At 40.1% G+C, this 12,994-nt stretch overlaps 2 protein-coding genes across 2 annotated transcripts; both read right to left on the bottom strand.

Annotated features, from left to right (window-relative positions):
* Window positions 1–2,735: 2,735 nt before the first annotated feature.
* LOC116120486 lies at window positions 2,736–3,545 on the bottom strand. Its single transcript, XM_031406432.1, has one exon. The coding sequence runs from the start codon at window positions 3,543–3,545 to the stop codon at window positions 2,736–2,738; it is 810 nt and encodes a 269-aa protein (XP_031262292.1).
* A 4,550-nt stretch (window positions 3,546–8,095) lies between these two features.
* Window positions 8,096–11,715, bottom strand: LOC116120487 (coiled-coil domain-containing protein 130-like). The gene is made up of 7 exons (XM_031406434.1): window positions 11,559–11,715; window positions 10,722–10,784; window positions 10,545–10,624; window positions 9,727–9,835; window positions 9,141–9,300; window positions 8,731–8,894; window positions 8,096–8,654 (listed from the first exon to the last, which is right to left on the bottom strand). Exons 1-7 carry the CDS (start codon window positions 11,559–11,561, stop codon window positions 8,292–8,294), a joined length of 942 nt encoding a protein of 313 aa, XP_031262294.1. The 5' UTR covers window positions 11,562–11,715; the 3' UTR covers window positions 8,096–8,291.
* Between the last annotated feature and the right edge of the window lie 1,279 nt (window positions 11,716–12,994).

Genomic DNA, 12,994 nt, shown 5'->3' with positions numbered 1-12,994 from the left:
ACTTCATGTATGGCCACGGTGTGAGTATAGAGATGAGCCGCTCTAGCGGAAGGTGTGAAACTTTGGAGAAGTGCTAGCAGCTGTCACATTCCTTTACGTACTTGGCCGCGTCGATGCACATGATGGGCTAGTAATAGACAGCTGTCAATGCTCTGTTGGCCAGACTCCGCCCCCCGGCGTGTTTGTCGCACTTGCCTTCGTGGAGCTCTGCGAGTACGTACTTTGCTTCCTTACTTCATGAATGGCCACGGTGTGAGTATAGAGATGAGCCGCTCTGGCGGAAGGTGTGAGACTTTAGAGAAGAGCTGGTAGCTATCACATTCCTTTACGTACTTGGCCGCATCGACGCATATGGTGGGCCAGTAATAGCCAACTGTCAATGCTCTATTGGCGAGACTCTGCCCCCCAGCATGTTTGCCACACTCGCATTTGTGGAGCTCTAAGAGTATGTACTTTGCTTCCTCTAGAATGATGCACTTGAGGTATGGTCCCGAGAATGATCTTTTGCAAAGGCAGCCATCATATATGGTAAATCGTGCCGATTTGGCTCTGAGCCGCCTTGCTTCATTTTTATCATTGGGGAGTTCATCGTTCTCTAAGTAGTGTAGGATGGGTGTCATCCACGAGTCGTTCGAGCCAACTAGGGCAGCTTTGGTCTAGCTGGGGGTGATTGCCAATGTCTGTTGATGTATTAGTGAGATTTTCATTGGCTGTTCGACCTTAAAGGTCGAGCCGATGTTGGCGAGGGTGCCTGCATGGGAGTTTTTGATCCTTAGGATTTGGTTGATCGTGCATTCTTCAAAAGATGACTGGAGTCATTTGGCTAAGGTTAGATACGAGTTCATCTTGGTATCTCGTGCTTGATAGGAGCCCTAAAGTTGGTTCACCACCAATTGTGAGTCTGATTTTACCTGTATCTTTTTAATCCTCATTCATTTGGCCAACGAGAGTCTAACGATCAGCGCTTTGTACTCGGCCTCATTATTGGTTGCTTTGAATCTACACCGGATGACTTAGTATAGAATGTCTCCCTCTAGGGAGGTGAGTACCAGACCTAACCCACAATCGTTGGCGTTACTTGAGTTGTCCACTACCAAGGTCCATTTTGAAGGTGTGTGGTTAGTCAAGCATAAGAGCTCTCTCTCTCCACCTAGAGGGAAGTGTCAGGTGCGAAATTGGTAATAAAGTAAGCTAGTGCTTAGGATTTAATAGCGGTGTGGGATTGGAAGGAGATGTCAAACTCGATTAGTTCAATCGCCCATTGAATGAGCTGACCCGAAAGATTTGGCTTGTACAATATCTTTTTCAATGAGTAAGATGTTAAAACCATGATAAGGTGGCACTGAAAATATAGTTGTAGCTTCCGTGCAATTGTGACCAAAGCGAGGGCCAGCTTCTCAAGTTAGCTATACAAACTCTCGGCGTCGAAGAGAGATTCGCTGGTATAGTAGATTGGGAGTTGCCTCCCTTTTTCCTCTCGGATCAGGACTACAGAGGTAGCTGACTCCAATACTGCCAGGTAGGAGAAGAGTCGTTCACCTGCCTTTGGCTTGGAGAATAGTAGGGGCAATGTTTAGGTACCGCTTTAGTTGGGTTAATGCTTCTTCGCATTCCTCCATCCATTCGAACTTTTTTAACTTCCTAAGTGACGTGAAGAAGAGATGACATTTTTACACAGACTTGGAGATGAACCAACTAAGGGAAACTATCCTTCCTGTGAAGCATTGTACGTCTTTTATGCTGGTTGGAGAGAAGATTCGCAGGACTGTCTCGATCTGGTCTAGATTGGCTTCGATGTCGCACTATGTCACCATATATCCAAGGAACTTCTCCGAGGATACGTCGAATGAGCATTTGGTCGGATTTAGCTTCATGTTGTATTTTTGTAGCACCTTAAAGGCTTGCCGAAGGTGGTTGAGGTGTTGTTCAGTGATCAGTGACTTTACCAACATGTCGTCGATGTAGACCTCCATGGAGTCTCCCAATAAGTTGGAGAACATTTTGTTCACTAGTTACTGGTAGATGGCCTCGGCATTCTTCAGGCTGAACGGCATCACTTTGTAGCAATAGATGTCTCGCTCGGTAATGAAGGCGGTCTTCTCTTGGTTGTTTGGGTGCATTAGGATCTGGTTGTACTTTGAGAAGACATCCATAAAGTTGAGCAGTTCGTGTCCGGCGGTGACATCCATTAACATGTCTATGTAGGAGAGTGGGAAGGAGTCTTTTGGACAAGCCTTATTCAGGTCGGTGAAATCGATGCAAACTCTCCATTTTCCATTCTTCTTTTTCACTACCACCACGTTCGCCAACCAATTTGGGTATTAAACCTCCCGAACCGAGCTGTTCCAGAATAGTTTCTCCACCTCCTCGTGTATCACCTTGTTTCTCTCTGAGGCGAATCTTCTTCTTTTCTGTCTCACGGAAGAGATGTCCGAGTCAGCATTTAGTCAATGCATTATAGCTTCGGGATCGATCTTGGTCATATCAGAGTGAAACCAAGCGAAACAATCTTGGTTCTTCTCCAGGAAGTCAATCAGCTTTCTACAGATATCAAGTGAGAGCCGAGCCTCTATTTGTGTCTTTCTGTCTGGGAACTTTAGGTGTATTTGGACCTCGTCTAACTCCTCCATTGCTGATTGGTTCGGCTCTATCTGTCCCGTTGGAGGTGTTTGTAGTTGCTAAAAGGTGCCACAGTTCGGTTTGAATGCGTTTTGGTAACAATCTCTAGAAGCTTTCTAGTCTTCCTTAATCTCTTTGATGCCCCATTTGGTGGGGAATCTGATCGTCTGGTGGAAGGTTGAGGAGATGGCTCGCATGCTATGAATCCATGGCTGACTGAGGATCACGTTGTAGGGAGAAGATGCGTCTAATATCATGAAAGCGGTTTGCTGGTTAATCCCTTTGGCATAGATTGGTAGGGCAATTTCTCCCAGGGTATATTTTTGTTCCGAACTGAATCCCACGAAGAGCGTTGGACTGTAGTTGATGCTAGACTCCTCCAACTTCATCACCCTGAATGCTTCGAGGAACATGATATTAGCGGAGGAGTCGGGGTCTATCAGGATTCTTTTGACAATGATGTTGGCAATCTGGAAGGTGACTACGAGCGCATCATGATGAGGATTCAATAGCGTTGCCGCCTCATTGTCCATGAATTCTATAGTCAGGTTTGTTGCTCTTTGATGTATCGGTCTTAGGTGTTGGAATCGTGGGTTGGCTACCACCCGGGCATGGCAGTTCGCTGAGGAGTAGTTGACTGCACTAACCTCCGATCCGCTTGAGATGACCTCGCACATTGCGTCTGCCAGGAAGGTTTTTGGTGACTGAGTAACTTGGCGATCTTTGTTGGTCAATGTGCTTTTACCCTTGTCCGTTAGGAACTCGCGAAGGTGTCCTCTTTTTAGCAGCTCGGCGACTTCGAGGTGAAGTGCAATGTAATTGATGGTGTTATGGTGGTGATCTCCGTGAAATTCGCACCACTTGGTGATGTCCAGCTTCGCTCCCAGGTGCTTCAGCTTGACTGGCCATCTGACCACGTTCCCCATCTCCTTCATCACCACTACTACTTCTAGTGGCTTGATATTGAGGTTGTAGTCTGGTAGTTTATACTTGGGTGGCGTGCGGTGTTTGCTGTTCTGAGCCGAAGGGCAGTCTAGTTGGCGCCTATTATCCTAAACAAAAACTCTCCTGCTCGAGTAAGGCTCTATTGGTCTTGTGTCCTGGCGTTTTTCAGGGTGCCGAGAGAGGCAATCCTCGTGGGTGCTCTGTTTGGCTAGATGAGCCCCATCTTCCTCCCACCTTATCTCAACCCAAGCACGAGCCAACACTTCTTCCATGGTATTGTAGTTAAATTTGGTGAGCTCTTTGTACAGTTCTTCATGTGGGAGCAAGTCCTTCCTAAAGGTGTCGACTGCGGTCTCTTGGTTGCAGTACGAGATTGAGACTTTTTTGCAATTGAAGTGTCCCACGTTGTCTCATAAGGGCTCGCTGCAGTGCTACAGGATCCGGTAGAGGCCACTGGATAGTGTCTCCAACTTTTTGCTACTTGCAAATTCCTCCACGAAGGTATCTGTGAGTTGGGCGAATTAGGGGATCGAGTGGCTTGGAAGGTTGGTGTACCCCTGCGCGGGCCCTATTAGGCTAAAGCCGAAGCTCTTGTACATGCATGCCTCACGGAGATCCCTTGGTATGGCAGCGGCAAACATTCTCTGCTTGTATGAGGCTATATGGTCATTCGGGTCGGTGGTGTCGTTGTATAACTTCATGTTTGGGAAAGTGAATTTGCGGGGCATATCTGCGAGAGCTATGGTATCCACAAATGGCGACTCGACGTAGCTCTGGAATTGATACTTTTTTAGGCACATTGGCACCCCCGGGATGCGTTGGATCATGGCTTCTACTTCGGCTAGTCGTTTGGTCAATGTTTGCTCAAGGGCGGTTTGTGTAGGGGTACTGAGGTTCTGGAGGAATTGTGGGAACACTCTTGGGTTGATGTGAATGGTCGTGCCGAACGGTATGGCTTGGGGAGTCATTTCGGTTAGAGACTGTAGGGGGTGCGTTTGTTGGTGTGCAAGATGGGTGTCCAATTGTTGGGGAGGCACGGTTTGGGCATGTGTCATGGTAGTTAGGTGGGCAAGTTCATGGGGATACTTTTCCTGAGTCGGCTCGGCCACATCCGTAGTGATGTTGGGGTTTTGGTTAGTGTAGGCATAGGGAAGGTGCCGATTTCTAGGCTTAGAAACAATTGTCTGGGTTGAATGGGGGGTCGGGAGGTGGATGTGTGATGCTGGTTGAATGAATAATCTAAAGAGTAAAATTGATTTATCTTATCTTGGAGAGCTTGATTCTCGGTGCAAATGGCGGCATTCTGCGTCTCCAAGACTTGGTACTTCTTGTTGCTTTCCTGCACCAAAGCGGTGAGTGCTTCGATCTGAGTCGCAACGTCTGGCACTGTACTTTCGGTGTGGTTGGTCATGATAGTCTGGCAGGAGGGAAAGGTTGAACAGCAGGTCGTACTCGATCGTATGGTTGGCAGGGCCCCACAATGGGTGCCAAATTGTAAACAATAAAATTTACAACCGAAGGTAGAATCTTGTGAAGAGGGCCATTGACAACCTTGATGGACCTGCGAAGCGTCTTCTTGCGTATCAATTGGAACTTTAATGAAGCGAGGGAAGGCTTGAAGGTACGTAGACTAAAGCTTCAGGGTGGTCTTTTTTATTTTTTCCCTTAATGAGAGGACCGGCCTCAGTTTATATAGTAAACCTTAATAGCTCGAATCCTAGAAGGACTTTGAGTCCTACTTCGTAAGAGAACTCTCTTTTCGGGAAGAGATTGAATTTTTTGCCTTTATCTCTCAAAGCTTTTCTCTTTGGGTGAGATACAGGATCTTGTCAGAAGAGGAATTTGGGTAGAATTCTGATCCTTGTCATGGACTACTGTAGGCGAATGGGCCGGATCCAGTTTGGCTTAACTCGAGAGATGACCCAACTCATAGAACAGACAATTCCCAAAGTATTCTAAGCATGAGCCCGATCGAGATTGGGCCAAGGCTCTGGGCCGTCACATATCATTGTTGCGATTGGACCTCGTCATGTCCAATATGAATTTTGGCCCATACACCATCCATCACAAACTTTTAATTGATAAATATTATAAAATCATAATTTTGAGATGAAATTTCATCAAGTAATTGATGATTGACTGATTGATTGATATTACGTACCCTTCTTCCTACGCAAACACAAATTAAATGATGCTCTCTAAGATTAATAGGAAGATGTAAGAACTCTTAACGGATTAGGCAGTTGAGAACAAATTGTCTACATCGTTTGTTTTGTTTTAATTAAATAGGATAATATCCATAATTAAAATGTTTATTATTTTCTATTTTATTATGGTTTAAACTTTTCTCTTAAATTGAATTCCTGATATTAGTATTTGCTGTAATAACGGTGATATTAGATAATTAATAGTTGTAGATGCTGATGTTTACATTTTTTTTTTTTAATTTAACTCAGGTCTAACTTAAATAAATGTTTTAACAAATAAAATTCTGCAAAATGCAAATTGCTATGAGCTCTTGTTCCCATAAGTTTTGCCTCCAAATTTGAGGTGTAAATTTAAATAAATTTTGGATTTAGGATTGTTGTGTGTCTTTAGAAAACAGAACTTAATTGGATAAAATTTATGTACTGAAAAAGAAAATTTCAATGCATTAATATAATAATTTTTTAATTATTTTTCTAATAACTTTAACATATACCATCAAGACACATTAAGATAATTCAACAATATAACAAAGTAAATACAGTAAAACTTCTATATAGTGATACTCTAAGACCTCCATGTAATCATAAAAAATTATAGTCCCAACTTGAGCCAGTTTTATATAAGAATAAATTTCATAGTGTAATAAGTTATGATTTTTATAGATCTCTACATAATAATATTATATGTATATTGCAAAAAATATATATTTTGTTATATTAAAGGTTTAATTAAAATAAAATATTTATTTAAAGTTGTTTGAGACAATAGTTTATGCTTTAGAGTTGTTACTACATCATTTATTTTGCGGGTACATAATAAGTCGCCAACATGAACACCTTCTTATTGAAGTTAAAATATTTATAGTTTCTCAAGTATGTTTAGAGTTTCTTGGCACGAAAACTTTTGATATTTTCGTACTATCATCCTCAAAATTGTCTTTTTTCTCTTCTTGTCTAATTCTAGTAATGATTTATTTTTCAGTTAAAGGATATACAACTTTTTGCTCATTTGGATGATTGAGGAAGACATTAATATCCAATTGATTAGTATAGTGAAGTTGTCGAATCTAATCACTCAATTCTGTAATGACTCTTTGATATCTATTTATGTACTATCCTAATGCTACTAAAGCAATGAATTGAAATCATAATACTACAAAAATATAAATTATAAAATAAGAAATCAAAACAATAATTTTTTAATTAAAAAATAATAATTTTTGTAACTACACCTCTATTAAGTTATAACCTCTTCATAGTAATAAATTTAGCTGGTCCTAACATTATGACTATAGAGAGATTCTACTGTAATTGATTTGATGCGAAAATGTGTAGTAATTATTTATTATATCATTTTTAATTTGTATATTAATTAATTATTCATTTACATTATTGTAAATAAAAACTGAATAATTACTTTCAATTAATATCAATTAACAGTTATCAATAAATTATATATACTTAACAATTTATATTTGAATTATCTTAATTTGAAACTATTAATTATACAAGAAAAGAATGTCATATAAACCAATGTTTTAAAACCTGACCCGCCCTGGTCAGTTTAACCGAGAGCTCCACCAGGTAGGGTTATCAATTTCTCTATTAGCCCAAAACCCTAGAATTTGTGATGACGATTGGCGAACAATTGAAGGCTTGGATGTTGGGGCTTTTGAAGAGAAAGTGCTGGTGAGTGCAATGGTGGCAACGGAGTTGATTTCCAGTGAGTGAATCAACCAAAAATTGAAAAAAAGACGACGGTAAGGGTGAGGTGGGTTTTGGTTGGGAGAAAGAGGGAAGTATTTTCGTGGTGATTGGGAGGGTTGTTGATGTCGACGTGGATGAGATCTGACCTGAAATGTCAACGTCGGTAGCGGTGAGATTTGGCCGAAATTGATTGATCTTTGGTAGATTTTTCTGGGGAATGGCTCAAGAGATGATTAGGATTGCATTTGGGGTGTTGCCGTCGCCACCAATCTGTCATTGGCCAATTTGTATTTAGGGTGTGTTTGCTAAATTTCAAACCTGTAAAGACTTAACCTTAATTTTTAGGGGGTATTTGCTAAATTTTAAAAGTTTTGTCACCCAATTTGACTGATCGGTCAAACCGATTAAACTAGTCAATCCGAGACCCGACAACTTTGTCAGGTTTCACCCCAGGTTGGTTATTAAAACATTGGTATAAACATCTATCCCACCCATTAGACGGTACACAAATGATCACGAACTCAACCGCTCAATTGAACTTCAGCAGTAGCAACTTCTACAATAATGTTCACACGGGTCTATTAGAGAAAGGCAAATGCTCGGAGGCTACACATCCATTAATAAAAAGAAAATCAAGCACAAAACCAGCAAATATTACTATCAAAATGCTATGAACCGGTAAATATAGAAAAGATTACAAGCGATAGATTTATATCTGTACATCCTTCAACGCCAATTTTAGGCAAAAGCAAACAGCACATAACCCACACCAGTAGCCCTGCCAAGAATCTTAAATTCTAGGAAATTTGTCACTTAGAACCGTCTTGCTGAAACTGAAGTACCCCTATGTCTGCTTGACGGCATAGGACTTTGAGACCATGATGATGGTTTAAATGCTCTTGTGAGCAAGTTGGATGCTGCACCTGCACAAATTTTCCTTCGCTTTGCTTCAAGCTCCAGCCGTTTCTTATTTGACATGGAAGACCCAGATGGCTCGGGAAATATTGAAGCAGCTTTAATCAATGCTCGTTTATCCTTCCTATTCTTTTCAAACTTGGAAGAAAACCTCACATTTGCTGCAACAGCAGCATCTTCTTCACTTTTTGGTAGCAGTCGTAAGCCAAGACCCAGTTTCCTTGAAGAGGCCTCTTCTTCAGCAACTCTCTTCTTTTGAGACTGAAAATAAAGAGTGAATTTAGCACAATGTAGGAAAAATGAAGAACAAAAGAATAATTTGATCTCAGTGACATACTCTAAGTTTAGCCCTGAGAGCCTTGTTGAGAGCATAATCATCTGAATGCCTGGCATCAGAAACTCTCTGAAGGCTCACTAGTACTGGCTCCGCTTGTTTTTTCTTCTGCATGTCCTGTTCCTGGTGCTCAAGACGATAAAAAGGATCTGAAAGCTTACCCTTTTCTGCACGAAATAAAATATTTTCAGTTATTAGCTTCCATACAATAAGACAAACAATGATTTGCACCCTATCAAAATAACTGGCTTTTGTTTTACAAAAAACTTTAATTTGTTGGCTTTGACATGAATAACACTCATGGTCCAAGAAAGAGAAACCAAGATGGCCAGCTCTGAGACAGGGTGGACTCAATTCTATTTCTATCTCCATAAGATATACAAAACTTTAATTACACCACACGTATTACTAACCTTCATCTGCAGGGAGTTCAAGAGTCTCAGCATCCTCAACATCAAACTCCTCAATCTTCCGCTGGGCACCGCTAATAATAACATATTCACAGTTCTTTGGATCCGTCTGGATAACAATCTGATGTTTGCAGCATGCCGATTTCATGGAAAAGCTCCATATCTGAATGAAGAAAGATAATCTCTAAGAAAAGAAGCTACCGCTAAGAAGTAATTCTCCCATCAACCAAAAGTAATTCATACATGAATGACTACGGACCGTAAGCATATAATGAAAATGTAACCACAAATGGGCAAATTGGATAAACCTCTAGCACACTTGCTCATATTGACTCAGATTAACAGTACCAGTACAGAGTCAAATGAAATTTGCATAACATAAAGTAAAATCTCAATGTCAATGCATATGGACAGGATCCGTTAAGAGAGACTGTTAAGCTCCTTCAAATAGTGTGCCAGCACAAACATGGGTACAAGCAAAATTATCATCCAAATAATACACAAAGAATCACTTAAAAAAAAAATCCTTAACGTGTTCAATTCTTAACTTTGACACTAATACGAATATGCAAACAGTAGCAAAACATACCTTCGTAGAATAATAATTTCCCACTTGTTTCTTTTCTGCATTGAACCGAACACCCTTTGCTATCATAGAATTGCAGCCACCACACCATATATTGAAAGGCATTTCGAACCTGAAAACAAAACAATATCAATAGATGCAGAAATTAACATTTGGGCATAAAACATTCTGCATGGTAATATTTTAAGTCAAAAAAAGTTACAATAATATCATAAAAAGCCAATGATAAAGATCGGATGTGATACTACTAATCTGAAGATTAGCACTTATAGTGCAGAGCTATAATACTCAGAGAAAGGTAAGCTCTTAAGTGAAAACAATTTTAAACTTGAGTATAGTTCCAAAAATGATATGTTAATCTATAATGGTGCTCTCCAAACTGTTATATTTGTTGAAGAATTTTTGTTCCACTCTATCTATATCAAATTTAATTTCTGACACATCAAAAAAGAAAGTACATAGCAGCTATTGAATAGACATTATCACAAAGGTTCATTCTCATTTAGAAGATCACTTGCTAACCAGCATAATTGCAACAATAGTATCTGTAAATAACATAACTAGCTCCTATTCAAAAAGTTTATTCTTACAAACCTCACATGCATAGATCACAAGATTCTAGATAACAACCCCTGTTACTTTTTATTACCAAATGGCTATCCTTATAAAATACACTTGAGCACGGTCATGAACTCTTATCATTTCCCACTATCAAATAAGTTCATAGAAGCCAATATAGCACGAGTATTTTTCAAATATCAAATCAAGCATTCTGAGAAAGAGTCATACATTAAAACTCCCAGGAAAACAAAATTCGTTACCTTATAACCAAAATGCCCTGATCTATTTTTCTTGCTCTCTCCCTCAAAGCATGTTGACCATGAAACTTGTTCAAAGAACCCTGAAAAATAAAAGCAATATGAGAATGCACAATATAGATTTCATCGTAAACTCATCCAACAACTAAAAAAGTGCAAGGGCACCATGCATGCACATACCTGATTTGGTGTCCATTCTGGAGGATAGTAAAAATTGTCTGCTCTAGCAGCTGCAAGTGAAGACTACATAAACACAAAAAATAAAGTTTAGAAACAATATAAATTGATGAGAATCCAGGGGCAAAGCCAGCAATCAAAACACCATAACATCATTTTTTAACCCAGGAAAAAACTTAATTATCAATCAAACATGATTGATAAACCAAAATTCCAAATCCAGGACACAATTTTGACTCATACGAATTACTTGTCAATAAAGTAACAGAAAAATTACAATAACTAAGTAGACATACAAAAACCAAAAAAAAAAAAAGAAAAACTAACTCAATTTCATTCCACTGAAATTTTATAATAAACTAGGATCTTTTTTAACTGCACATATCTGTCTCCCCTAATTCACTATGTCAGCCTACAAATCTGCAAACAATTAGTCATATTCTGCAAACCAAACTGCCAAGAACCAAATTCTGGTCATAAAACATTAGCCAATCCTACACTTGGTCATTCATTACGCATAATTTCCAATAAATATTCTTGAGCCTTGATGTACTAATAAGAAATTTTCACACAATGAATTGATCAAAATTTTCTATGTACGATCTTTTCGTGATCATACCCAAAATCAAATACTCATAATTTATCAAAAAAATGAAACTAGAAATTACTCAATTAAGAGCCTTCAATTTCATCACCGTCTAATCCTATAAGATCTGCAATCAATTGATAACCCTAAAAACTAATGATAAACCCTAACTGTAGCGAAGGAAACGAGAAATCAAACAAAAGCACAAAATATTGAATCTAAGAATAATCAACTAAATATGAGAAACTACTTACCATACTTTCTTCTAATTCTCAAGATCAAGATCTCTGTTGAAAGATTTCTGATGATTACCTTCGCGTTTTGGTTGTAGAGGAAATTGTTGTCTTTGGCACCAATTATATCTTCTGTAATTTAATTCCACAATAGGGAAGCGCTGTCGTTTTGGTTTCCTATTCCATGGTACGAACCATTGTGCTCTAGAAAGTAGAAAGCGTATTTAGGCAGTTGAGGCCCAATCGAGAGACTCAATATTGGACCAAGTAAAATCCAACCCATCAACTACAATTATTTGCCTATTCCTCTTTTATGTATGGATGATATTAACCTTTATCATCACCTGTGATTAGTGATTACGGCTAACCTCAAGAGATAAAAGTGAATGTCATGGCGACTTTTTTTTTTTTTAACTTGTAAACGCTAAAATTTACAATCGAATTGAAGATTGAATCTTGTGAAGAGAGCCACTAACAACCTTGATGGACCTACGGGGTGCCTCCTTACGTCTCTGAGGGAGTCCTAGCGATGCGAGGGGATTGAAGTAGATAAGGGGTTTGACGAGATGAGAATCAGGGCTTAAGGGTGGTGTTTTTTGAATCCCCAATGAGGGAATTGGCCTCAGCTTATATAATGAACCACAAGGACTTGAATCTTAGTAAGACTCTGAGTCATATTTGATAGAGGAACTCTCTTTTCAGGAAGAGATTGGATTCTTTGCCTTTATCTGTCAAGGCTTTCCTCTTTGGGTGAGGCATGAGACCTTGTCAAAAGAGGAATTTGGTTAGGATTCTGATCCTTGTTATGGACTGCTGCGGGCGAATGGGCCGGACCCAGTTCAGCTTAACTCGGGGGATGACCCAACTCATAGAGTAGGCAGTTCCCAAGGTATTCTAAGCGTGGGTCCAATCGGGATTAGGCCAAGGCTCTGGGCCGTCACTTATCACTGTTGTGGTTGGACCTCGTCAAGCCCAATATCAATTTTGGCCCATACAGTTTGTCCCCCACTCTTTTAAGTTAAAGAGTATTTAGCTTAACAGAGTAGAATCAATTACCTACATACGAGACGTGGATAGGCCATGGCTCCTCAGCAGATCGCTTGGCCGTCAAAGGCGCTAGTGGGATGCACATGAGTTGGCTCGGTTCGAATTGCCGAGCCAAACAAAGAAGAGGGCTTGGAGGTTGTGGTTATGAAGTTCGTGCCTGCTCGGCTTGGCGAGGTTTAACTTGAGGAAGGATATCCGATTGGGGTGAGGAGTTTGTCTTTGGGGTCGTTTCCACTTGTTTATCTGACGTTAACCTAGCCCGCAATGTTTTGGGCTTCGTTCAACCAGCTAGGTGCGTGTTGGCGACCTTGATGGGGCTTATTGAGGTAGTCGCCGATCTTCCGAGCGGGCACAGGCATGATGGCATGGATCCTCGCCGTGCAACCGAGGCATTTCACCTAGATTGACCT

The sequence above is a fragment of the Pistacia vera genome, unplaced genomic scaffold (genome assembly GCF_008641045.1).
Source record: "Pistacia vera cultivar Batoury unplaced genomic scaffold, PisVer_v2 Contig938, whole genome shotgun sequence".
NCBI classification, from domain to species: domain Eukaryota; kingdom Viridiplantae; phylum Streptophyta; class Magnoliopsida; order Sapindales; family Anacardiaceae; genus Pistacia; species Pistacia vera.
This window is presented reverse-complemented; position numbering and strand designations above follow the sequence as displayed.